Source organism: Drosophila melanogaster, chromosome 3R, assembly GCF_000001215.4.
Source record: "Drosophila melanogaster chromosome 3R".
Classification (NCBI taxonomy): domain Eukaryota; kingdom Metazoa; phylum Arthropoda; class Insecta; order Diptera; family Drosophilidae; genus Drosophila; species Drosophila melanogaster.
The window spans coordinates 25,112,567-25,137,582 of record NT_033777.3 but is presented as its reverse complement, the minus strand read 5'-3'; the positions used below and the strand labels follow the sequence as shown (position 1 = coordinate 25,137,582).

At 40.5% G+C, this 25,016-nt stretch overlaps 7 protein-coding genes across 18 annotated transcripts; 4 read left to right on the top strand and 3 right to left on the bottom strand.

Moving 5' to 3' along the window:
* Window positions 1–873: 873 nt before the first annotated feature.
* Window positions 874–6,277, bottom strand: Bili (Band4.1 inhibitor LRP interactor). Of its 7 annotated transcripts, none has more exons than NM_143085.3 (12): window positions 6,124–6,277; window positions 5,082–5,242; window positions 4,630–4,991; window positions 3,816–4,567; window positions 3,587–3,753; window positions 3,185–3,531; window positions 2,959–3,120; window positions 2,703–2,891; window positions 2,507–2,636; window positions 2,335–2,433; window positions 2,125–2,275; window positions 874–2,057 (listed from the first exon to the last, which is right to left on the bottom strand). In NM_143085.3, exons 3-12 carry the CDS (start codon window positions 4,986–4,988, stop codon window positions 1,927–1,929), a joined length of 2,487 nt encoding a protein of 828 aa, NP_651342.3. In that variant the 5' UTR covers window positions 4,989–4,991; window positions 5,082–5,242; window positions 6,124–6,277; the 3' UTR covers window positions 874–1,926. The 7 variants fall into 7 exon arrangements, with proteins under 7 accessions (NP_651342.3, NP_001163724.1, NP_001163725.1 ...); NM_001170253.2 differs by having other exon boundaries at window positions 6,137–6,277; NM_001170254.2 differs by having other exon boundaries at window positions 5,082–5,262; window positions 6,221–6,277.
* A 150-nt stretch (window positions 6,278–6,427) lies between these two features.
* Window positions 6,428–10,081, bottom strand: Clbn (Caliban). 2 transcript variants are annotated; one of them, NM_143084.2, is made up of 6 exons: window positions 9,966–10,081; window positions 9,717–9,825; window positions 8,922–9,651; window positions 7,973–8,850; window positions 6,795–7,910; window positions 6,428–6,736 (listed from the first exon to the last, which is right to left on the bottom strand). In NM_143084.2, the coding sequence occupies exons 2-6, from the start codon at window positions 9,770–9,772 to the stop codon at window positions 6,538–6,540; spliced, it is 2,979 nt and encodes a 992-aa protein (NP_651341.2). In that variant the 5' UTR covers window positions 9,773–9,825; window positions 9,966–10,081; the 3' UTR covers window positions 6,428–6,537. The 2 variants fall into 2 exon arrangements, with proteins under 2 accessions (NP_651341.2, NP_001163721.1); NM_001170250.1 differs by lacking the exon at window positions 9,966–10,081 and having other exon boundaries at window positions 9,717–9,953.
* A 142-nt stretch (window positions 10,082–10,223) lies between these two features.
* Mocs2A (Molybdenum cofactor synthesis 2A) lies at window positions 10,224–11,951 on the top strand. The gene is made up of 5 exons (NM_001170249.1): window positions 10,224–10,648; window positions 10,710–11,016; window positions 11,141–11,416; window positions 11,481–11,749; window positions 11,809–11,951. The coding sequence occupies exon 1, from the start codon at window positions 10,237–10,239 to the stop codon at window positions 10,507–10,509; it is 273 nt and encodes a 90-aa protein (NP_001163720.1). The 5' UTR covers window positions 10,224–10,236; the 3' UTR covers window positions 10,510–10,648; window positions 10,710–11,016; window positions 11,141–11,416; window positions 11,481–11,749; window positions 11,809–11,951.
* Window positions 10,224–11,951, top strand: Mocs2B (Molybdenum cofactor synthesis 2B). The gene is made up of 5 exons (NM_143083.3): window positions 10,224–10,648; window positions 10,710–11,016; window positions 11,141–11,416; window positions 11,481–11,749; window positions 11,809–11,951. The coding sequence occupies exons 1-5, from the start codon at window positions 10,520–10,522 to the stop codon at window positions 11,929–11,931; spliced, it is 1,104 nt and encodes a 367-aa protein (NP_651340.1). The 5' UTR covers window positions 10,224–10,519; the 3' UTR covers window positions 11,932–11,951.
* A 12-nt stretch (window positions 11,952–11,963) lies between these two features.
* On the bottom strand, window positions 11,964–14,210 carry vig2. 4 transcript variants are annotated; one of them, NM_001104443.2, is made up of 3 exons: window positions 14,100–14,138; window positions 13,468–13,951; window positions 11,964–12,993 (listed from the first exon to the last, which is right to left on the bottom strand). In NM_001104443.2, the coding sequence occupies exons 2-3, from the start codon at window positions 13,937–13,939 to the stop codon at window positions 12,227–12,229; spliced, it is 1,239 nt and encodes a 412-aa protein (NP_001097913.1). In that variant the 5' UTR covers window positions 13,940–13,951; window positions 14,100–14,138; the 3' UTR covers window positions 11,964–12,226. The 4 variants fall into 4 exon arrangements, with proteins under 4 accessions (NP_001097913.1, NP_733084.1, NP_733085.1 ...); NM_170205.3 differs by having other exon boundaries at window positions 14,104–14,138; NM_170204.2 differs by having other exon boundaries at window positions 12,085–12,993; window positions 14,104–14,210.
* A 452-nt stretch (window positions 14,211–14,662) lies between these two features.
* On the top strand, window positions 14,663–20,365 carry CG31510 (uncharacterized protein). The gene is made up of 2 exons (NM_170203.3): window positions 14,663–15,022; window positions 16,437–20,365. Exon 2 carries the CDS (start codon window positions 16,554–16,556, stop codon window positions 20,004–20,006), a length of 3,453 nt encoding a protein of 1,150 aa, NP_733082.1. The 5' UTR covers window positions 14,663–15,022; window positions 16,437–16,553; the 3' UTR covers window positions 20,007–20,365.
* On the top strand, window positions 14,663–24,716 carry TTLL5 (Tubulin tyrosine ligase-like 5). Of its 2 annotated transcripts, none has more exons than NM_170202.3 (5): window positions 14,663–15,022; window positions 21,426–21,471; window positions 21,543–22,328; window positions 22,391–22,604; window positions 22,660–24,716. In NM_170202.3, the coding sequence occupies exons 2-5, from the start codon at window positions 21,434–21,436 to the stop codon at window positions 24,373–24,375; spliced, it is 2,754 nt and encodes a 917-aa protein (NP_733081.1). In that variant the 5' UTR covers window positions 14,663–15,022; window positions 21,426–21,433; the 3' UTR covers window positions 24,376–24,716. The 2 variants fall into 2 exon arrangements, with proteins under 2 accessions (NP_733081.1, NP_001287520.1); NM_001300591.1 differs by having other exon boundaries at window positions 22,660–24,526.
* The last annotated feature ends 300 nt before the right edge of the window (window positions 24,717–25,016 follow it).

Here is a 25,016-nt window from a genome sequence, read left to right as displayed (position 1 = left end):
GGACCTGGTTGCACTTTTGGGTTGCGAATCTACCGAGAATAACACAATTCCACTCTATATTATTTGCACTCTCCATCTGTGTGTTTGCACTAATTTCCATGAGTACTCTTTGTCCGTTATTTGTGGTAAATATTTTCATTGCACCCTTATCTTATGAAGATAATAGAAAATATATAGACTAAAAGGTGATCAGGCTAAACTTATTAACACAAGTTTTGAATTCACTGCGTTTTTTTAAATATTTTTATTTATATGTATAAGTGCTCACGAAGTACAATAATATAAAAGAATAGCACATACCTTATATGGAGAACTTGCATAGTTCTTTGCTGATGATTATTCGCACACAAAATTGTTTTAACCTTCATAAAACGATGTAATTCATATAAATATATTATTTATGGATCACTTCTAATTTTTTGATTGCGACTGTATACTAAAAACGTACGTAATGTACATAACACCTTTGTTGGAACACCTTTCTAATTGTAATTCTTTGATTCTACCCCTAATCCAAAGAACTATGTATATGCTGTCAAACACTGTTATTGTTATTAAAATGGATTATAATGTCTCAATGAATCTCGTCGTTTAATTATTGTTTAAACTATTAATGCGTCTGCGCCGTCCACTAAAGAAAAAATAACAAAAGCTTTCAATCTCGAGAAAACTATCAGCATTCTAGAAGAAGAACTGCTTTAAAAGCTTTCAGCCTGGTAAATATACCAAATCATATTATAAATTGCGAAAATTGGCTAAGTACACTTTAAAATAATCATTTTAGAAATGCTAATCCGTTCAATATTCTCCTTAAATAATATCACACATCCCTTTTTTAATACTTTTTTATTGTGTTATTAAAAGACACAGTTTAGAAAGTAAGTAGCCTTTAGTATTTATGTTTGATTTACACATATTTAAATAAATTTTCTATTAACTATAATTTATTAGATTACATCTACTTGTATTGATTAATTTCCGTTTTGCTGTATGTTATAACTATATCATTATTTATTATTAAACAATTTTCATTCAAGTTTATTTGTCACAAAACTGTATTTTAAAATGAATGGATTGTTTTAAATTAAATATGAAACCTACACAATAAATAAACGATTGCAAGCGTACTCAAATCGTAATTATCGATTAAAATTAACAATTTGTTGACATACCGCATTGAGATACTCTTTCTGATACATAAAGTCAAAATAAGTGCACATTTAATGGAAAAATCAAATTGCATTAGATTTATAAGTATTTGCAGTATAAGTATGAGGAAACGGTATTTATTTTAAGTCTCAATTTATACATACATACAAATTTAAATATATACATAACCTATGTTGGCAGTTAGCCCTTACATTTTGTACATACACTTTATTGTTATTATATACATAATTTGTTTCAGTCGAAGGCTTATTAAACTAATTCTGAACGCATACGTCAAATGCACATACCCATATAAGTATATATCTTAATATATACTGCATGCCTTATCTTAACTTTAAACTAAAAAGAGATAACTATTCGGGGGCATCAATGGGAATAAATGCAATCAATTTAATAATAAATAAATAATATTAACTCTTTGGCGGCAAATAAAATATCTGATGGGTGCGTGGATATAATGGAATCTTCGTTTGCCAGTGCCTTCAGCGATATATTCTGTAACTTAGTGTAAGTCTTAAGTAACTTATTGTACCATTCATTAAAATTCGAATAATGATCACCGACATTTTGTAAAATTAGAAAACAATTAAAGTTAATGGAATACGCTATGAAGGTGACTGTGAGTGTGAAGATTCCGTTTGCTAAAAATTTACTTGTGAGTATATTTATGGAAATCGATCAACAATTCGTGAATATATGCGCGAACTTTATTCAACACCCCTTAACTTAAATTTACTTTATCGTTAGTAACAAATGTTAATAGCTTATAGATAATGATCCCATTTGCCCAATGCAACGACCTCCCTCTTCATCGAAGGTGGCCAAAGTTAATCGAGACAGCTTATTGCATAAGACTCCATTTCCATTATTTTGAATAGGATTTGGCTCTGAAAAGGGTTAGTAATCAGAATTGGATTTGATTATGACATATAGAGCTGATAGTATGTGGCTTACCATCGTGAAAAGGTTCTTGAGTGTTACCCTCCTGTTTTTTGTTTCTGATTTGATCTGTAAAGTGTGATATAAGTGCGTCTATCATGGCAGCTTGCTTTGAAAATATTTGCATCAGTTTGGACACTTGTATTCCGTTCTCGACGGCATCGAACTGCAAAGTAAATGATTCTAAGATCTTGTTTTTATAACAGCGAAAACACAGCGAAGTACCTGCAGGAAGATACAAGTGAGGCATTCGGGATCATCACTTGCACTTGGCTTTGCGTAATCCCACGACAAATCCTCGTATCGCAATCCCAGCAAGAGGGTCTGCATCAAAAGTGGTGAGTCATTAAACAGTGCGGATTAAAACTATACGTTATTTTAATATAAAATAACTTACACATTCGTACGGATCTATTACGAAAACCCCTCTCTCATTGACAGCGACCAAAACCTCCATGTCCTTTTGGTTGACCAGTGCCATAATTCCCCTAACAGGTTGTTCTATTTGGCCATGAAAATATGCGGCGCTGTGAGCATGAAATAAAAAAATTAATTATTAAATATATATTGTAAGATATATATCAGAAGCCTACCCATAGAATGGCAGAGCCCAGCAGAATTCCAGGTATTTCCTCATCAACTTTCGTGTGGTGGCCGTCTGGGGCACTCGCTTGAATTGCTCCAGAAGCTTCACTTCCGCAGAATTCTTCTGACTGATCGGTAGCCACAGCCAAGTGGAGCTCTTGGCCACGTGAGGAGGCAAAAATCTAGCTTGGTTCTCCCTAAATGATCAAATTAGCAGACAAAGTTAGAACTTGGCGTGTTTTATTAGTTTAGTATTAGACTTGCCGAAAGAATCCTATTGTATGGGTGTGGGAGTTGTAAGGACCCAGTTCGATGCGCGCTTGAATGCCACCCAACATTAGCGAATGCACCGGCTCCATGATATATCTGCCTGTCAGCACATTGTTTCTGGCCTCTTCATAGAGGAGCTCCAAGATCCGATGATCCCTGAAAATGATATCATAATATCAAGTTTGAAATGGGTTAATCTAAAGTTATTGATCGGTATTACTTTATTTTCTCCTCATCTCGCTTCGAGAAGAAGACATTCCGCTTCAAAACTATCATGGGCTCATCGAACTTTCGATCACTGGGACTGCTGTTGCTGAACTTCTGGAGGAGATTGGGCCACGCAACTCGCACTATGTAGGGGCAGTGGTGGGCCTTCAGCTGCATCTCCAGTAAAGCACTTGTCATCCACAATCCGAACACGCTCTGTGCCAGCAACTTATTGGATATGCCCAGCTCCTCGCATCCCAAGGCGGCTGCCAACATCACTTGCGATGGACACTGGGCAGTGCCCTCGATCTCCATGTGCACCGCCACCCGGGACATAAGATACACGCATGTGGGGATCACCTATGAAGTAAAGAATCGCATTCAAGTGGCTGAAAATGAATGGAATGTATCTTACATTTTGGAGAGCACGGGTTAAATTGGAAGCAGCTTTGCCGGCAGTCGCGAAGTTCGAAGTTGAGCTGGTCGCCATCAGGCGTTTTTGGATTGCGGGATTGGATTGGGCATCATTCCCATTGTTGCACTTGTGATGTTGTGGCATGTATGAGGAATTGGTGAGCACTCCTAAAAATGTTATAGATAAACAAATAGCATAACACTAAACATTGCAATTTAGTTTCTCTTACCGGATGGGCTCCTCAGGTCGGAAAGGGGACAAAGTGCACTTGCATTGCTCATCATGTTGGCGCCCATGTCGGGTAATCCACCCAGACAGGAAGCATTTCCAGAGGCGGCCATGGCGGAGGACACCTGTGCCGGCGACAGGCAGTCACCATCATTCTGGCCAGTGCTGACCACACTGGACACACTAGCCGACGAGGCGAAGGTGCTGCCCGCTGCCGTTTGGATCTGAGCTGTGGTCACCACACGATGCACGGTATACATGATTGGGGGAACGGGCATATTCACCGAGCCCAGGGACACGGGTACCTGCTGGTCGCACGTGACCACACCGGATGGGTTCTGATGGGTTTGAGTGGCTGCCACGCGTCCACTTCCGTTGCTGCTGCCGCCGGCGCTCGGGAAGATCGCACAGTTGTCGAAGGCATCTGGTGGATCGGCCACCGTGCCCTGTAATTGGGGCAACTGATGGATTGGTTCTGGGTGGCTCAATTGGTGGTTGTGTTGTAGCGATTGTTGGATGTGGAGAAAGTTTGCCTGTTGCTGCTGCTGCTGGTGCAGATGTTGCTGATGTTGCTGGTGCTGTTGGTGTTGCTGGTGTTGCTGATGCTGCTGCTGATGCTGCGGATGTTGGTGCTGATGCGGCTGCTGATGCGGTTGATGAGCTTGGTGCTGCGGTATTGCTGCTGCGGCATTGTTGGCTATATAGTAATCATCGCGACACTTCACATCCGTAGTGTTGTAATATAAATGCGATCTGAAAAGTAATTACGAATATTATAATGCATAAATTCGTTGAACTTGGTATAGCAAACGCACTCGTAGTCTTGTGTAGATAGCTTTTTTCGATTATACTGCAGTGTTCCCAGTGGAACAGTCATTATGTTGATATAGTTCCCAGCGTTGGCAGTATTCTTGCTGCATTGGCCACTGTTGCTGCACACAGATCCTCCGTACGGACTCCCCATGTTGCCATTCCCGCCGAGCGTTTTGCTGTTCCCACTGCGCGGAACCAAGTCCTTGGAGCTGTAGCCCGATTGCGATTGGCCGGAGCTACATGTCACATAATCCTGGCCAGCGTTCATCCCATAGTTGAGTTTGTTCGACGCATGTTGGGGAATGGAAGTCGAGGGATTCTGCTGCATGGCGCTCCGGCAGTAATAATGATTTGGCTCCATGTTCTTAAAATTCAAGTAATATTAATAGGATAAAATATATTTTATTAAGGAATCGTTCACATATTCATTTAATGCCAGTTAAGTGAACCTTACTGCTGTTTTAGTAGATCTGCTGCTAACAAATATGATTAGTTACTGTCGACGCCTTTTCGGGGTTCGCTTGAGCAATCAGGATAGCCCTCATTTTATCTGGCAGTTGCAAATATTCCACAAAAGTCCATTATAAGCAATTTATTAGCTATCAGTTGGCATTTCTGAAATGTAAATTCATACTCTTTCATGTATGTTTATTTAAATTTTAGAAATAAATGAGATAAAATATATTTTAGATGGGGGATAGTAATTTCATCGTTTATAATGTTTGGGATTTTGTATAAAAACGGTCATTTAATTCATTTACTTCCATCGCACAAACTTTCTGTATGCCTTGATATTCTGTTTTAAAATAACAAAATGGTCCTCAGTTCTGATATTTGATTTTTCGAGCAGGTGCAATAGAGGGTATGCTGTATACACACATGCTCGTACATACCTACACGAAGGTCTATATGTGCGAATGCGAATGCGAATATGGGCACTTTTTTTGTACGTCATGCTAATTCGAGTGCTTGCAAGTATGTCAGCGGGGGCATAACTTTTAACTTTATAATTGGAGGCACGTAAACACTGTATGTTAATTCAGTTCAGCTCACACGGCTGAGAAAAAAGTGCTGTGTCCTTAATCAATACATGCCTTCATATGTATGCATACACACACACACTCACATACACTAACACACACTTACAGACACACACGCACATATCCTTCTAACTGGGTGGGACTTTGAAGGCCATAGTTTTTCACCGAACCATAGCCTCAGCACTTTAATTTTATTCCTTTTGCAATGGTTTCCTTTCGTTGGGAAGCACTCCGTCTTTGCCTAAATGTATCTACATATCGGTGAAATCCTCCACGGCACGCAAACGGTTGGGTTGGAAAAAATGTTTTACACGGATTTCGCACGAAAGATACATTTTCCGCTGTATTGTCTTTGGTTGCGAGAAGCTATGTGATTTGCTGCCTTCGGGCTTGTTTGCTTTTTCATCGGGCTCCGGAGGAATTCATTGTTTTAAACAGGCTAGTGTAGATTTTTACTGTGGCAATTCACGACGAATCGAATGATGACGAGAAGTTCCCGAACTTTTTAGTACACAAAATGCCAAAACAGGCGACTTAGCACCAAAATATCTACTTATACAACACCACTTTCGAACACAGCCAACCGAAGTAAACAAACACATGCAAACTCGGGCCCCATATGAGGCGCATGCGCCCCAAAATCCCAGCTTAAAGTTCGCCCAGCAACAAGACTATCGATAAGAGCCAGTTTCAACCGTTAACAAAATCAATATATACATATATATATATATCTCTTTGATAAGGAATCAACATATATATTCAGTTCCGTAAACATTCTCTTTTATTGTATCAACTGGCATTACTTTTTTAAAGCATTTTTAACACTTCCTTAAGTTATGGCTCAACACATTTTGCATACATTTGATTTAGTTATTTGTGATACTTCTGAAGTTGCGGGGCCGATAGCTTGACCTTTCCTGGTATATTCCTGGCCAACGACTCTTCCTTTATACTTTTCAGTAAGTCCTTCTCACGAGCACTGCAGCTCTTCTCCTTTGCGAAGATATTAAGTGCTAGTTTCGCCGCCTTTCCTCTTTTTCCCGTACCTGGGGTGAGCTTTACTTTAAACCTAAAAAGGATATCACATTTACAATAAACATTTTATGCGAACTTTCAGTATAGCCTACTTGTAGTTTTGCAAAGCCTGATAGGGAGCAACGACTGGAATCGCGAACAGCAGCTCATCTCCTTCGTGCGGCTGTCCAGTCAGACTGTTGAGTACATCCACATCCCCACCGACGGGCACTTCATCAGCATCGTCCAGTTCCACTGGGTTTTTGGGAGCTGCACTTTTTTCTGGCTTCACGTACTCCTTGGTTGACTCACTTTTCTCCACCACTTTATCGGCACTGGCCTGTGGCTTTTCCTTACCCGATGACTTGAGAATCATCATGCGAATTTCCCGCTCTTCATCATCTTGATCCTTGTATTTTTGCTTCATTTTCTTGAGCTTTCCCTTCTGACCTCTCTTAACTTGAGATGGATTTTTTGGTTCACTACTCACAGGAGGGACTTCCTGCTTGGCAGCTTCTTGTTTCGCCCGTGCCTTGTCTTCCTTGGTCTTTTTGGCACTTACTTGCTTTTTACGACTTGGACCAGCCAAAATAATGGTCGTTTCTTCATCGTCCGTCTTTTTCAAAATTTTGTCTAGGACAACTTCACTCTCTTTAGTCTCTTCAATCTCTGGATTTACGGAGTCGGATCTGACTATAATGCGACCAGTATCGTGCTCAATCTTAACTTCTGTATTGGGAAAAGCTGTAATTTCGGTATTGGAGCTTGGTTCCGATAGATTTATATTTGAATCAGCGTCTTCATTATCCGACAAAAGATCATGTTCAACTTCGTTTTCTTTAACATTTGGATCTATTTGATCATCCTCCAGGCTTCTAACTTTACGCTCTCCCAAATGGCGCTCAATGAAGCTATCCTCCAACTTGAAAAGTAAACTTAGACCCATGGTCAGGTGGCAGGAGGGAAGGAAGTTCTTCTTTCCTCTGATCATAAAGCTTCCCGTTGCCAAGTACTCTCCAGTCGGTGCAGTTTTGCTGACCTGATCGCTTGTTACCCAGTACGAGTTGGTAACCACTTTGGCATCCCAAGCAACACTGTACGAAATAGCCATGGATCCTGCCTCTAGCAACGTTTTGGGAGGTATTTCTTCTCCTGTGGGATTTTGAATAATAACACTCGAGGCGCCTTGAATCTCAGCGTGCACATAAATGTCTTTCGGACGCATATATCTGGAATAACAACATGTCATAATTATAAATACTTCGATCTATTTAAGTAATTGAAAGCAAACCTTTTAACAATAAGCTCGTTCTGCTGGGCATCTCTTCCTCCAATAACCAAATAATTTTCAGAGCTGATAAACCAGTAAAACTTTTCAAACCAGAAAACTTTCCGTGCCTTTACTATGTTCGATATAGTCCTCACTTCCTTGAGCGTCTGCTGCGTCTTGCGCTCCGCAGACTTAAGAGCTTTTTGGGAAGCATCTACAGTTTTCTTTTCTTTTTGAGCAGCCGAACGTTTCATATCGTAGTATCGACGGGCATTGGCCCAAGCAGACAGAGCCAAGTCGACATCCACAACAGTAACCTCTGGATCCTTAAGATCGTCGTCTTCATCGTTGTCATATGGATCGCTGAGCATAAGGGATATATGATTAGTCTCCAGTTTAAGCTGCTTTATGGAACTAGCTACAGCATCGCCATTTGCCTGTGCCTCCTTTACAAGCTCGTGAATATCCGGCCAGGATAATTGACTGGCAATAGCTGACTGAACAGCCCGAATTGCATTATCCACCAGACTTTGATTGGACGTTATTAGCTCTGCTTTCTTTCTGTCCACATCTTGGACTTTTGTCAATTCCTCTAGACGCTTTGCGTGGTCATTCTTGACATTAGACAGCTTTTTTAGTGCCTCACGCTCTTGCTGTAGCGTTTTCATGTCAATCTTTTGCGACTCTTGCGTAGAGTAAAATTCATCAACGGCTTCCATAAAGGACTCAAATGTGGCCTTTTCAAAGTTTTTGAATTGAATAAAGAGGTAGGGATGAAATTCGATGTTTCTAAAGAAAAACTCCACCGTTCCATTCTCTGTAGGCTTTTCCTCTTTAACTTGAATAATGTAGCCTTTACTTTTTCCACTATTTCCCTCAGCTATAAGCTCTTGAGCATCCTAAAAGATTGCACAGAACGTTTTATTTACTTTAACAGCAATAATAAATATTTCCACGATATTGTTCTTACCTTTACTGCTTGCTGAAGAATTGGCAAGTCATTAACCATGTCAAATGGTTTCTGTTCCAGTTTCGTATTCTGTTGCTTCTTACGTTGCTTTTTACCGCCCTTCTCCGGCTTGTCCTCCGCCTCCGGCGTTTCTTCCGTTGTTTCCTTTTTGATAACGTGATTGTCCAAGCCGTGTGAGAGGAGAACATGCTCTATAACTGCCGGACCACAGTCCAAGTTGGGTGTTAGAATCTGTCGCAAATAGTCGCCGTTCCTGGCATTTTCCAACAGCTTAACCAAAGCTTCCAGTTCCAGTTCCTTCGTGGGCTGTTTGGCCCGTTCCACGGGATATTTCTCGCGCATGGCGAAGCGCAGGTTCTCGCCCTCCGTATGCGGACGCAAAATATATAACGTGGTCAGCTCGTAGTCGGTGAGGATCACATTACCACGATCGTAGAGCTCCAAAATAACATGGTAGGCGGCATCACCGGTACCGAACTGAAAGTCAACAATACGATCGCTACCCATCTGTTGAACCTTTTCCAGGCGCTTGTTCTTCAAGTGCTTCCTCAACTTCATGCTGAAACCGGACGGAGCCATGTTCTTGGGCCATTCGAACCTAGTGGTATGGAATCTTGTACCAGATTCTATTAGCAGAGTGACCTTCTCCACTGCACCGGTCCCTTGCATCCGGAAGAGGTAGGTCTTGTTATCCACGTCATAGATCTGATTCACTCGCCAGCCGACCAGCCTGGAATATAAATGTAGATGTACCATTATTCCTGGGCATCGGAATTATCCGGATTTTTTACATACTTTTGCAGTTCCGCCACTCCGCAGATTATATCGAAGGTATTGAAACGTGTCTTCATGGTTCTTTATGGAAAGTTGACGATGTCAACACGGAAAGTGAAGAAAAAAGAATCTATCTGGCAACTTAACTTATCATTAAATATTCACAAGTTCGCTATCTACGTTAGATAAGTTAAATTAGTTTAATAGGGAATAATAACAATTTTATTCACTTGCGAAATTAAGTATCGGTGTAAATTGCGATGGACGAACTTTAAACAAAATATATCGATTGTATGCTGTTGATGATTCGGATTGTCAGAATGAATTCGCTGTATAATTACTATGTATTAAATATTTGTATTGTTTATGCAATGAGTAAGAAGCTTCTTTGATTTATCTAAAAAGTTATTAAGCATTTAATAAAGTTTCAGTCAGCTGTTTCCCTTTCCGTGGACTATTCCACTTCGTTCCGATAAGAAATCGATACATAGGTAGTCGGAAAATGGAACTGCTGTGTCATCGCCAATCTTCATTTGTAAATATGAATGCGGATGGACCTGTTGTCAACGTGCACGTGTTGTTCTTTGCTAAATCCCGTGAATTAGCAAACACTCCCCGGTCGACAGTGGAAGTTCCTACTGAAATTACTGCCACCGAACTGCTGGACCACCTGGTGTCCAAATTTGGCCTGACCTCCATCCGGGATAACTTGATTTTGGCCCACAACGAGTCGTACATTGACAACCTGAGTGATAGAATTCTGTTTAAGGAAGGAGACGAACTCGCCATCATACCGCCACTGAGTGGAGGCTAACCTTTCCGCCATGGATCACGTGAAATTGGTAAACGACCCCATAGATATCGCTCATATCCATCAGTTGCTGGCCGATGAAGGCTGTGGAGCCTCATCCGTTTTCGTGGGCACTACGCGCGATAATTTTCAAGGGAAAAAGGTGGCTTCATTATCTCAATCAATTGATTTCATTGATTCATTTGTACTTTTCGACCTTTCAGGTGCTGTCATTGGCGTACGAGGCCTACGATAGCATGGCACTCAAGGAAATGAATAAAATATGCTCAGATCTCCGATCTAAGTGGCTCGATCTGAAGCACATAGTCATATATCATCGATTGGGAACAGTGCCCGTATGCGAAGCCAGTGTAGTTATAGCCGCCTCGTCACCACATCGTTCTGAGGCCTTAGAATCAGTATCTTTTGCAATAGACCAGCTAAAAACTCGGGTTCCCATCTGGAAAAAGGAAATCTACGACGGCGATAACGACAGCGAATGGAAGGAGAACAAGGAGTCCATCAGGCCTAGTAAGATCTTATGAGTAGCCAGCATGACATGTATTCTTATTATTTGTACACTTGTAAATATAATTAACAATCGAGCGTTTACGATTTTATTGGCTTCTCTCTCATCTGTGCATGTACATTGTAGAGAAATCGAAAAGTGGCTTCAACTACGCCGCTTGTCCCTGCAAAGTTGAGGAGTCACATGACGTCCCGCGAACTCTGGTGCAAATTAGAGTTAATGACGCTGAGTTAACCAAGCGTTTAGAATGTTTTGTCAACAGAAAACGAGACGAAATAAACTCACAAAATGTAATTGACTTCAAATCGTCTTTTGTCAGCTCAGACCAAAACTTGAGCGATTCCTGCGCTCGAACGCAGAGCACAATTATTAAGCAGGAGCAGTCAAATTGCCATTTAAAAGGTGGGTAAACGATGCTCTATTTTCATAACTATAGCCACTTTGGTCTACAAACAACCTATCACAGTCCGACGAGTAAACAACCGATGCGGACCTCAGCAAATGGAAATGCGACCCAACTACGAACTCGAACTGAATAAACTAATGGGATCGCGTGACGGTCAAACGGATCCAACCAAAGAAATGAGGAAATCGCTACCCAATTCACGACTACAGGCAATTGAATCGTACATGGGTCTAACCACCGACAACGAGGAAAACATTTTCAGTAGAATCAAACGAGTGGAAAATAGACTGCTGCAACTGGAGTCCATTTCGCCCGAGTACAGACACTTCGTAGGTTCTTAAAACATTTCCTGTAATTGCAGTTCTAAAAAAATTCAATCTATTCTCAGACCAAACGTGAACCGTCATCTATGGAAGCCGCGCCGCCGAAGAAGAGCCGAAAGAAATCGTATTCGGCGCAAGAATTAAGTGCATTCATTCAAAAGATTAAGGATGGCAGCGAATTAAGCTAATAAAAACCTAATTAATTATTATTCCTTGGTTTGTAATTGATGTAAATTTATTTCAACATTCCAACTATTTGTAATAGTTTTTTTTATGCGTAAATGATGAGAGTGAAAAATGCAAAAATTTTTGTTTACAACTAAGGAATATGGATAAGCGTGGCTGATTTGTTTCTGTTTATTAATCGGTCGTCAAGCTTCATAGATCGCGCCCGAAAATCTAATGGTTATTTGTTAACCGAAGGACCAGCTTACTAATTATTTAATACGCGAAATTATTAAATCTTATTGTTGTTCTCAACTCCTAGCACAGAGTGGGGAATTGAGCTTCATCGTCAACCTTCAGTGGCTTCTGGGCGGAGCGGCGTTTCTCTCCGAATCTGTTGTTGTCTTGTCTGTTTTCATAGCCGTTGCTGGGTCCGTTGTTAAAGCGGGGACCACGGAATCCCTCTCCACGCGGTCCGTCATTGCGGTAGCCTTCTCCACGCGGTCCCTCATTGCGTGGACCCTCTCCGCGAGGTCCGTCGTTGCGATAACCACCTTCTCCGCGAGGTCCGTCATTGCGATAGCCACCTTCTCCGCGAGGTCCGTCATTGCGGAAGCCACCCTCGCGAGGACCGGCTCCGGGGCGAGGTCCCTTGCGGAATCCGACCTTGCGTCCATCATTGAAGTTGAACTGGATGTCCACGATGCGCTGAAGGCGGCCCACGCGCTGAGGATACAGCGATGGATCATACTCCAACTCGTCTTCGCTGTTGCTCTCCTTCTTCTTGCTCAGCACGATCATCTTCTTCCACTCGGCATTGTCGGCGGCTCCCTCGCCCGCTTTGCGCAAATTGTAGTTGGGCTTGGCACGCTGGTCTCTCAAAGCCTTCCACTCGTCAAGGGTCATCTGCTTGGACTCATCCTCTTCGGCGGCGACCGCGGGATCAGCCGACTGTTCGTTGGCCGAGTCCTCCTTTTCCGCCTGCGGTGAGGTCTCCCCGGTCGTCTTTAAGTCCTCAATGTCCTGCTTCGGGGAGCCCCAGTTGTGGGCACCACCGCCTTCGCGCTTGTCAATTGACTTGACGCCTGTGGAGAATAAATCAGCTATTAATAGGCTTCAATCGATATGAGTAAAGAGGATTTTCGGGAAAATGTTTGCCGTATAAGACAAATTAAAAGTTTAACCAAACGAATTTTATATTTTCGGTAACGAATTAATAAATTAATAAATTATAAGATCAAAAATCAAAAAAATCAAACAAAAAAATGTCCAAGAAAACACATGTGTGAACACACGAGTTTGCAACGCAGTAATTTCATTATTTCATCATTTAAAATTAATATTTACAAACACGTTTTCAAACGTTTTGCGTATTACAAATGCCTAAAAGTCACGTGAGAAATACGCGATATGTAATCAATCTTGTTGCCAAGGGTTGCGTTTTCTCTATATTTTGCAGCATGCCGCCATTACAGGGCAGCATTTTCCACGCAGAAAAAACGGATTCACTTGAGAAGCAAACACGAAAACCAAGGACAGAAGAATCTAGACATAATTACCAGTTCTATCGGATCCCGACTGGCGATCGAACTCGCGCTTTCCGAACTTCTCGCCGGTACGGACGCGTGGTGGTCCCCTGTTGTCACGATTGTTGAATTGACGCTGCGGCAACTCGTTTCCGAATTCTCCGTTCGACTCCTTATTTCCGTAGCGTTGGTTGTTGTTGAACCTGCCCTGGTTGTTGGCACCGTTTGCTGTTGGGTTCTTGGGACGACCCACATCCCCGCCAGCGGGACCCTTGCCGCCTTTCACTGGACTAGCGTTTTTAGCCACCGGAGCGTTGGCCTTGCGGGCAGCCACAACCGGCTTGTTCTCCTTCTCCGACTTGCTCTTTGGTGCCTTTGGCGCCTTTGCCGGTTCCGGCTTCTTGGGCGCCGCGACTACAGCGGCAATCTGTGGCTGTGCGAGCCCAGAGGAGTCATCGTCGTCCATGAACAACAGCTCGTAGCGGTTATTTCCAGAATTGTCCATGATGTAAAATTTCTACGGATTAAAATTGAACCAGATTTGAGAGTTACTTTGGTCCCAATGGCGACGATATGCTTTGCTGTTAACTTATAGGCACATGGCCGGCCTAGAGTTCAAACAAAGTGATAATCGCTTAAAATTGCGAAAACGCGGAGCAACTTACGCACCACGCCGGAAACGAAAGTGAAGGTAGAAACATCGATTGCAGGAAACATAAGGGCCACGATATGTTTCTCCGCTAATTGCATTTCGACAATCGATAGTTGCCGGTTCAATATCAGTATATATCTGTAAAAATTAAAATATATAATTTATATTTTCTGAACAATGGTTGGTTTTTGAAAAGGGATTTGATAATTTACAGCCTTAAATAAACCATATATGTATATTTACAATAATTTAGGAAAAGTTATACCTTAAAAATGTATAACAAATTTAAACTATTTTGAAGGTGTTGCAATTTTATTAATATAACCAAATATTATTATAAATGTTTAACCGATAGATACCAAATGGTGAGTAACGAGCAACTGTACAGAATAATGGTAATTATCGATTGTTTTGAAATAACGTAAAATGTGAATGGTAATTATTGATTTCCATATTTATAATAATTCACTCTATATCAAAAAATTTCACATTATATTTAAATTTCCATTTCATAAATAATACCGAAATGTACTCAATCGATTAATCGATTGCAGGTAGAGGTCACTACCAGCTCTAGCAGTCGGCCCATCGCCAGAAGGAGAACAACTTTTGGGCCCGTAGAGACAAATGTGACATTTGTTTCTTTGATGCGTTGCCATCGAAATTCTCTGTCCTCTTCGGCCTGATGCAAGTAATAAATTTAAGTAAAGGCAAATTATCCTTGTAATTGAAAGCGAGTCCATCGTGAATTGTGGCCATTGCGTACCGAACCGCGAGAGAGCAGACGAGCGAAGCAGCGACTGTCATCGAATTGGAATATTGGAAGCGACGAAGAGGAGAGGGATATCGAGCACCCAATAGCCCCCATCCACATTTACGTCCAACGGGCCCCCAAGTATTTGCAAGTGGTTAGAGGGCCGCGTTTGCGTTTCGCCGGTGAGTCCTCAAATAAGATACAATCCACACATATCCATTTCGATAATATTCATAAGTTATTCATAAGGCTAAGTCTAAGTGTGTGTGTTTCAGTTGGTTTCCCCATTTCCTCATGTGAACGCGGGACATGCATAAACAAAAAAATCAATATCTTCGCCTGCTATATGCAGTTCTTGTGAATTTCGTTTGTTTGTTTTTTTTTTTTTTGGAGCTTGGGGATTTTACTGTTCTCTAAATGGATTTTACCTTGACCTCTTCAGCTGCGCAAAACTGGCTTTGGCAGGCATGTTTTTGAAAGTTTTTAAGTGAGAAAACCAATTTGCTTTAAAAACTTGCCAAAAATATCGTGATGTCATTTACGGACTTTTTTGTTCTACCTTTTTTGGAGCTGTGTCGCGCAGAAATCGACAATATTATCATATTCGGTCAGGCAATGCGGCTCCTATTGCTTTTATGCATATGTCGACTTTTGGTTTTTATCCGAGTTTTCCAGGGGTGGTTCTACCCCTTCTCATAGATAACGTCTGGCCTAACTGTTACTTTTGCACCCTCAGTAGGTATGTTCCTTATATGGTAGCGTATCACAAATGGAAACAAGTGATGTGAAACATTTCATACACTTGGTAGAAATGTAGCATGGATCTTGGATTTCCGGCTGTAAAAGAAGGATACATTCACATAAAACCTTCTACTCAGCAAAAAAAGGGGCTTGTTCTGCAAAAAAAGCAGTTGACTAATCTCAGGCATCAGCAAGAATTATGCCCTTTGGACAGGTACTTTTTAAAGAATGTGTATTTAATTACAAATACAAAGCTGATTTACTATATATGAGTAATTTAACATCATTATCGATTTCAACTTTTTATGAAAGTGGAGTCAAGATGCGAGTTTACCATATCGAATGAATTTTAAAAAGCATCTATTTGCTGATCTAAAAAAGAAAATATTAACTTTTTAATATGCGACATTTATATTTTTGTTTTACCCGCATAGTATGCTAAATTCAAGCAAAGGCAACAGAAACCCTGCTTTTTGACTACATAACGCTTCAATTAAGTTCAATGCTTTTCATAACCGAGTTAAGGAGCTGACATTGTATTTCAATAAGTTCCACTAGTTATGGCATAGTCCTCTTTTGCTGGGTCATAATTTTAGCGCATGTAGTCATATAATTGTATTGCCGAAAGAAATAGACGTCATGAAAGGCCAGGACTGTATAATTCCTATAAATGTAATCGCATATTCCTAAATTTTTACCGACTTTTCTAATTTGAACTGTATGCCGTAGTCTAAGAAATTTAGTATTTACTGATTTCGTAGATCAATAGAAAATCAGCTTAATAGAGTAAGACTAACTTTTTGTTATTACTGCTTAAATTCTATATAAAAAACATTTTTTCCTTCAATTTTATAGCATCTCAATATCTGAAATCAAAAGAAAAATCAAATTTGTATCAAAACCGAAAGAAAAATTAACTTTCTCCGAGCCACATGAAAACTGTTTAATGTTTAAAGGTATTACAACCACAAAATGAATACCAAAAACATTGAAAACAAACCCATGGATGGGACCAAATTTCTTGATATGTTGTCAAAAATATCATTGGAGGAAATATTACAACTTGAATTCCGTAACAATCCAACTAGCAAATGGGAAACATTGGTAACCCCCTCATACCCGCTTCGGAAATACAATTGTAATATTTGCCGTGTTGTTCAGTTCGGCGACAAAAATTTGTTTAGCCACCTTAGTGGTAAAAAACATATTGCCGTAATGAAACTCAAAGAGCAATTGCAAATAAGAAACAAGCCCAGTGTAGCTCCACCCACAAAAAAGGGCCCTAACACCAATGCGAATAATAACAAAAACAGTCAATCTCCTGCTGTTAAAAATTTGCCAATTATAAACAAAAATGTACCAAATCAAAATAATAATGCAAACACTAACGTTGTTAAGCAGGCAGCTGGAAATGAAGTTGCAAAAACACAGCCGACGCAAAATAAAAAACCTGCAATGGGCGGTAAAACGAAAAGCACTGCTACCCCTAAGGTAGTAAATAATCCAAACACTCAAAAAAATATTCAGAATAGCACAACAAACATTCAAAAGAATGTGCCAGAAAACAGTCCACCCAATCAAAAGAATACATCAGTAAATAATACGCCTGTTAAGAAAAACACAGGGAATAATGCACCCGTACAAACGAGTGTTCCTATTATTGGCGCAAACGCGAAGAAAAGACCTAACCCAAACCCGGGAAATATTCAAGCCAAGAAGGCAAATGTGAATGCGGCCAACGCAAATAACACTGCTAATAAAAAGGCTCCACAGTCTGCAATGAATACAGCGAAAACTTCACAGAATTCTGGAGGTCCTGCTCCAAAAACTACTGTGAGCAATACTACTTCTCAGCAAGCAGTAAATGTTCAGATTGAAAAGCAACCATTAGAGCAAACAAAGCCAACTGTTCAAATTCCCTCACAGACTCCATCAAAGCCACAGTCGACGAAAGCTGTGCAGAATGCTAAATCGAATAACGCGGACTTGGCTCGCAGCAAAACGACTGATCCAGATATAGTCAAAAATCCGCTTGCCACGAAAATATCTTGTGTTCCGCTAGCCAAGCTTATAAACTCTACACCAGAGCGCGAGAAAGATCTCGTAATCATTGACGATTTGCCAAAAGAGGCTACAAAACCGCCAGAAACACCGAAAAAACCCATTCCAGTTCAAACGTCAAACCCGAAGCCTGTTATTGCGGCCAAGAAGCCAATCAATGTTGTTGCACAACCTGTGCGCCCTACTATCAATAAGGTAGTTAAGCCTTCATATGTTGCACCCAAGGATTACACAACAGCTAGACCTGGTGGCACATTTGAATCCAGGAAAGGTCATGTCATGGGTCTCGTTGGGGTAGAGTACGTTTTGAAAATAGTTAAGACCTTGGCTGACAACAATGCCAGATATCAATGTTGCCTCTGCGAGATCACTGCTGATGAGCAATCCATGCACAACCATTTGCTTGGCTATAACCACCGTTTAAAGTATTTTGACAAGCATTTCCCCACTGCAATGCGTCTGTACCGTCAGTATGTGTCCCATGTTCCGGAGAGCGAGGTGTGCAAAATAATGATGCCCATTTTTGATAAGCTTGCACATGCCATTGAAACGCACCATGGTCGAAAAAACGCCCATCTGTGCTATGAACATGTCTATTCGAAAGATCGCCAGAGTTTGTTCACCCAGGTATACAATAGAAAGCACTCGTCTGAAAAGATTGGGCCTTTGTTCACCCACGTCGTAGATGCTAAAGAGGTGGAGGAGTTGATCGACAAGATTAGAACCAACGTTCAGCCCTTGATAAACGTTGAAAATTCGAATCCTTACTACGTCCCTCCATACGTACCACAGTATGCGGGCTATCAGAATGTGCCCCAAAATAATACAGCACCCCCTATTGATGATGAAACTCACAAGCGAATGGTCGATAATTTTCTTAGGGACACCAGACATGGTTCGGGCGATGCACAGAAGTCCCGGAACGCAAAGCGGAACCGCTCAAGATCCAAATCACCTGATCAAAGAAAGAGGGTCGCCCCCAAAAGGCACTGGAATGTGGAGCGTAGGTCAGTGTCGCCTTTGCGCGATGGCGACATTTGGCAGGCGTACCGTCACATGGTAGATCTCAAGGTGCGTGAGCTAAACGTGTCCTTCGACACATACAAATCTGATCCCGAACAGCATCCGAGTTATCAAGCTGAGTGGCAAATGTTTTGGAAGCGCCGCAAGGATGAGCTTATACTGGCTGGCATTAATCATCGCACGTACAACTTCCAAAACGAATGGATTAATTTCTTTAATGCTCGTATCGAAGAATTGTACAGTCAAGATATTGAAAATATCAAAATAAAGTGTCGCGAACGGCTATGTCTGCCAATGACCAATAACGAATTGGAGGACGAAAAGTATCACGTTCATTTGGACAAAACTGATGAGCCCGATGATGAGCGCAGACCGGAATCTAGCATTGAACCGCAGAAAGTGTCTGTTGATGTAGAGACTCCGGTTGAGGAGCCGCCGAATGTGATTCATGTCCTTCGTCTTTTAACTGCTTTGGAGAATTATCTCGGAAGTCTGGGTCCTTTTGTTACCGAGATGCTAGTAAAAGCTCTGCAATCGCAGAAGATTTGTCCACAAAAGTTGCATACTTCAATTTTAACAGCCGAAAACTGTGCTATTTTGGAGACCGTTAAAGAAAAATTTACTGGTCTCTTGATCTCCCATATTTATGATCCCGCTAAAGAAAGGGCTTTGAAGAGAGCTATTAATGACACCGAACGGTTGCTTCAATGTGCCAGTAAACTTAACAAATCCAAAGATATAGAGCAGCTCGCTGAGAAACCAGAGTTGCAGATAGCCAAAAACTTACCGCATAACCTCGATAAACCATTAGATAAAACTGAGCTTGCGGCAAAACTGGCTTCTTCATTGGTGTCCCAAGGCAAAACATCTATAAACCGAGAGGAACTTCAAAAGATACTTCAGGTATATACGATGATTGAGCAGAAGAAACGCCAGGACATCCCACTCTCAACCAGTTCCGTGAATTCAGTGCCCAGCACTTCTACTAACTTGATTCCCAATTCCAATAACAATGATAATTTGTTGACACAACATTCATCCAGAAATTTAAACAACAATCCGACCAGTGAGTATACTGGTCAAAACTACTCCGGAAATGTGGCTCGATTTAACAACCAACAAAGCACTAACTTAGCTAACCCCTTCACTTCGAACGCGTATCCGACTGATCGTGGATTTGGCGGATCCGGCGGATATAATAGTCAATTCGGCTCTAAACTACCGGCAATCAACCCAAGCAGCGTTTTGCGAAACGATCTGACAACGTCGTCACTCTTCAACTTCAACACCAATTTGAACCCATCTTATAACAACCTTAACCGGAGGAATAATAATTTTTAATAGATAGTTCGTAATGCGGTTAGATTGATAAAGAGAACATACATTAAACCCACAATAATGTATTACATTTTCGAATTAGCTACATTCTTCAAAAATTTGTACAACATTTGAGAAATGGAATGTAAATAAATCGATTTTATAACGGCAGCCAATTGTTGTTAATTAATTTAGAAAAGGAAGAAGTTAGTTTAAGTATATATTAATTAGTTATCAATTAATTGTTTTTGAAATATAATATTGATAACTTTTTATATTTAGATTTTAGTGCATAAATTTTTGATTGCGTGTAAATATATAAATTATTTTCATAAAATAAATTGTATATTCAGAAAATGTAAGAATAAAATAATATGGAACCTAAAAAATTTGATTACCTGGAAACCAGATAACACATTTTCTTAAGTCATGTCCACTTAAATGGAAAGATGATTAATAAGAACTGTGTGTCTGGTGGAGAGGTCTATTATTTTATAATAGAATAGTAAGCACAAACGAACAGCGCATGGATCATCTAAGTACACTTTATTCCGCACATCAGGATGGACGCCATACTAGCATGTTACACCGTTTAAATAGGTTCAATAGATCTAGAACCTAGTCGTGAATCTAGAATATCCTAGCTTCCAGACAAACATGCGGTATGGATGCACACACTCAATTACTCCATGGAAAAGTGACAAAGAACACTCCGATTGATAACCCTCCGTGCTTAGCACTTCCAAAATGTTGACCATCTCGACGTTGGAAAGTTATCGCCTAAAAACAACTGCAAATCGATGGAAAACCCGTAGTTTTCCCTAAATAGCTTCTCTACTTATATTTAGATCAATCTATCTTTATATAGGCAAAACAAACCACCTGGTACTCACTCTACGTTGTTAATAAAGGTACGAAATAATTCTAAAGTAATTAAGACACCTTTTTCTAATAAACATATCTAAAGGGAGCTTGTTTAATTTGAAATATGATTAAAACCTCTGAAAGCAATGAAAATTTTAATTTGAGGTTGTTGGTTGTTGATTACAACATACGCTCTTTTCTATATCCTGTGCCATTCAAACTTGAGTATAATGATTATTTTAGTTGCTTACACTTTAGTTTTACTTATAAAGAGTGTTTCCGTTAAGTTTATTTTTTTATGTTAATAAAAATAAATAAAAAAATTTAACTGAAATGTAGCAGCTCCTAATGATTGCTCGATTATCTTACTGCTATTTGTAGCGAACTACTTAAATGTTAGTGATTAATGTGAAGTGTCTGTCCGCCTAAGCATTTTCCAGGTTTGTTTTTCATATATTACTTTAAATGAATTATTAATTTAAATCCAGCTTAGCAATGTCCCATAAAAACGAGAGTATAAAGATCTCTTAAAATTATTATGTTCAAAATAACTTATTCTTATAAACTTTACTATTTCAGAAGTCGTTATGCCTTCTTCATTGTGTGAAGCTCTCACAAATTCTTCGTAAGTTTAAAAACTGCTTAAAATATCATTCGTTTGTATTACATTAATATATTTATTAATTTTTGTTACAGAATCAGTTTCGATTATCAAAAAGAAGATGATTGGATTACGAGTGGAAAGCTTGGTTCGCGAGAAGCAGTTTTGGTTTTCAGAACGAATATTCTTAATCCGAAAATCCGGAAAACATTGTCTGAGAAGTCCTCTGCACAAGTGTTAACGGACACGAAGGATAATGAGGAGAAGCCCGTTCAAAGCCCACAAAAACTGGCGGAAGAAGAACCCACTTCTTCGGAACCGAGTAGCAAGGAAGCTCTAAGCGGTTCAACGCAACAAAAGATATTTTTATTGAAAAAACCGCAACAATGTGATAAATCGGATAAATTAACTTTTTCTAGCCCTTTTAAGAAGATACTTAACCGATATTCCTCGAGTGATACGTCCATTTCAAGTGAAGGTGAAGAGCCTGCAAATAGTAGTGAAAACAAATCGCGTGTACTTAAAACCAGTCAGAATGCCATTAATATTAAACTAGCTACCGACTTATCGAATGAGAGTGGATACGAATCCATAGCACCTGCCAAAACAATTTCAAATACTGAAGTAATCGAAGAAGATCAGGAGGAGACGAGCGAGGACGATGCCGAGTGTGGGATAAACATGCCTGCCTCCAAACTCAAAATTACCTACAAATTCCATCAAACGGAAACCAAGTTGCTTCGAAAGCTCTTTAATGTCCATGGCCTTACTGAAGTTCAGGGTGAAAATAATAACTTTAATTTACTCTGGACGGGTGTTCATATGAAATTAGATATTGTTAGAAATTTGGCGCCGTATCAGAGGGTTAATCATTTCCCTAGGTGAGTAATTTTTGGAATTATTAAACTGGTTTGAAAACATAACATATATTTCTTATGCTCAGGTCCTACGAAATGACACGAAAGGATCGACTATATAAAAACATCGAACGCATGCAACATCTTCGGGGTATGAAGCATTTTGATATTGTGCCACAAACATTCGTTCTGCCAATCGAATCCCGAGATTTAGTAGTAGCCCACAACAAGCATCGCGGACCATGGATAGTTAAGCCAGCGGCATCCAGTCGAGGAAGGGGAATATTTATTGTTAATTCGGTAACTAAACCAACAACTTGCTATAATTCGAAACTGATAGATATATGTGTTTTAGCCAGATCAAATACCTCAAGATGAGCAGGCGGTGGTGTCGAAATATATAGTGGATCCGCTGTGCATTGATGGTCACAAATGTGATTTGAGGGTATACGTTCTAGTCACTTCCTTCGATCCCCTAATTATTTATTTATATGAAGAGGGCATTGTGAGATTGGCCACAGTCAAGTATGACAGGCATGCCGATAACCTGTGGAACCCGTGCATGCATCTCTGCAATTACAGCATTAACAAATACCATTCTGATTACATAAGGAGCTCCGATGCTCAGGATGAGGATGTAGGCCATAAGTGGACGTTGTCCGCTCTTTTAAGGCACCTGAAACTCCAGAGTTGTGATACACGTCAGCTAATGCTGAATATTGAGGATTTAATTATTAAAGCTGTGCTAGCCTGTGCTCAATCTATTATTTCGGCCTGCAGGATGTTCGTTCCCAATGGAAATAACTGCTTTGAGCTGTATGGATTCGATATATTAATAGACAACGCACTTAAGCCATGGCTACTGGAAATCAATCTATCGCCGTCAATGGGTGTGGATAGTCCTTTGGACACTAAGGTGAAGTCATGTCTGATGGCAGACCTATTGACGTGTGTGGGCATTCCAGCCTATAGTCCCGAAATGAAATCTCATTATGACCAGAAATGGTCGCGTTTCCGCAGCTCAAGCTGCCAAAGGATAGCAACTTTTCCCAGTACCTCGCAAAAGACAAAGAAGTCGAAGAAAAAAGGAGCTGCCATTAATCTTAATCTAACCGGCGAAGAGCAGCGCATATTGCGCAATGCACGCCTACAGTATTCTCGTCGTGGAGGATTCGTGCGCATCTTTCCCACAGATGACTCAATGCAGCGGTATGGTAATTTCCTTGATTCTGCTAATGGCATTCCGATCTCCACACCAAATGTACAGAGTCAGACATTCCAAACGCCGATTATACAGCACAACTACAACCAGATGCTTCACCAAAATTTATACTCCAAGGACGGCCGGCAAAAGCAGGACGATAATAATGAAGCTGATCGGATTTGGCAATACGAAAGGGCTTTGGAAACCGATTCGGAAATTCCATTTGTCAAGAAGCCCACAGTTGAGAAGTGCGAAGTGGAGGGGAGGCGGTTGCGGAAGATCATGCTCAAGAAAATATCCAATGGGTCAGAGCTGACGCCTTTTCAAGCGCGTCAGACGTTCAGCATGTACTTGGAATCGGTTCTTCGGCGGCTTACCGAAGATCCGAAAGACAATCACGAGAAAATAATACTTAAGTTTTTGAACAAGTTCGGCGGATCTGTAAAGCCGCCAGTCATGTTCCGGAATATGCAAACCATCAAGGTGGCCAGCAAAGCCCGATCCGCAATGGTGGCGAAACTTCTTGGTGACTTTCTGGAGAACTACAAAAGAGATACAGAGGCGTATGTGGACTCGTTCGATCACTTCGGAATGATTCCATCCAGCGCCTACAATCAGTTCTTGATGCACGCCCAGGAGTCCGATTTGGAGGCAGTGCTGACACTTCACACCAATGTGACCGGTATCATGCCCTTCCTGTACAACCGATGTGGACTGTCAGTGCCACCCACTCCCCCGATTCCGTCTGGCTTGCATGGCTTTTTGAGAGCCCTGCCCTCCATGGTATCCTCCACTGGCATCAACAGGGAGCTCAGCAAGTACGATGGATACTTCAAGAACTTCGACAAGGAGAAGGTATTTCTATGAAGCCCGAAATCGATGGGAGAGGTTTTTAATCTAAATAGCTAATTTGTCAAGCTTTTGTCCAGTCATCCTATTGTAGTAAGTCTAATTATTTTTGTATTCAAATTTTCGCATCAAGGCAGAGGCTTACACAAATAAATATTTATCGATAAACAACGATTACTTGAATGTAATTTTTGAAACGCTTTATTAAAAATGAAATAGCTTTTATATATTACAAAAAAAAAATGGTCAAATTTTTCTGCCTACACAACTCATAGCTTTAAAAACTTAATATACATTCTACGCCAAAGATATATGAAATCGATACTTCGAAAATAAACGTGAAATGCACAAAACTATGTAACTGGATTTTTGCTGTTTATATATAAAATTTAAATTTTTTGTGATGATTTTTTCGAATAGACTAGATAATTTTTCTATGTTTAGTACCGCATCCTGACAACAGGTGGCGATGGAAAGAGTGTTGGGAATGGGCTATGGCGAACGAAAATGCTTTGGAGTACTTTATTTTTGCATAGCTTAGTAAGGAACGCTAGCGCATTAGTGGGGGTACTTCTTTCCCCACCAAAAAGTGCTCAATAATGCAAAATGGACATATGTACAAATATGGAAAAGCTTTCACAGGAACCCCAGATGCTTCG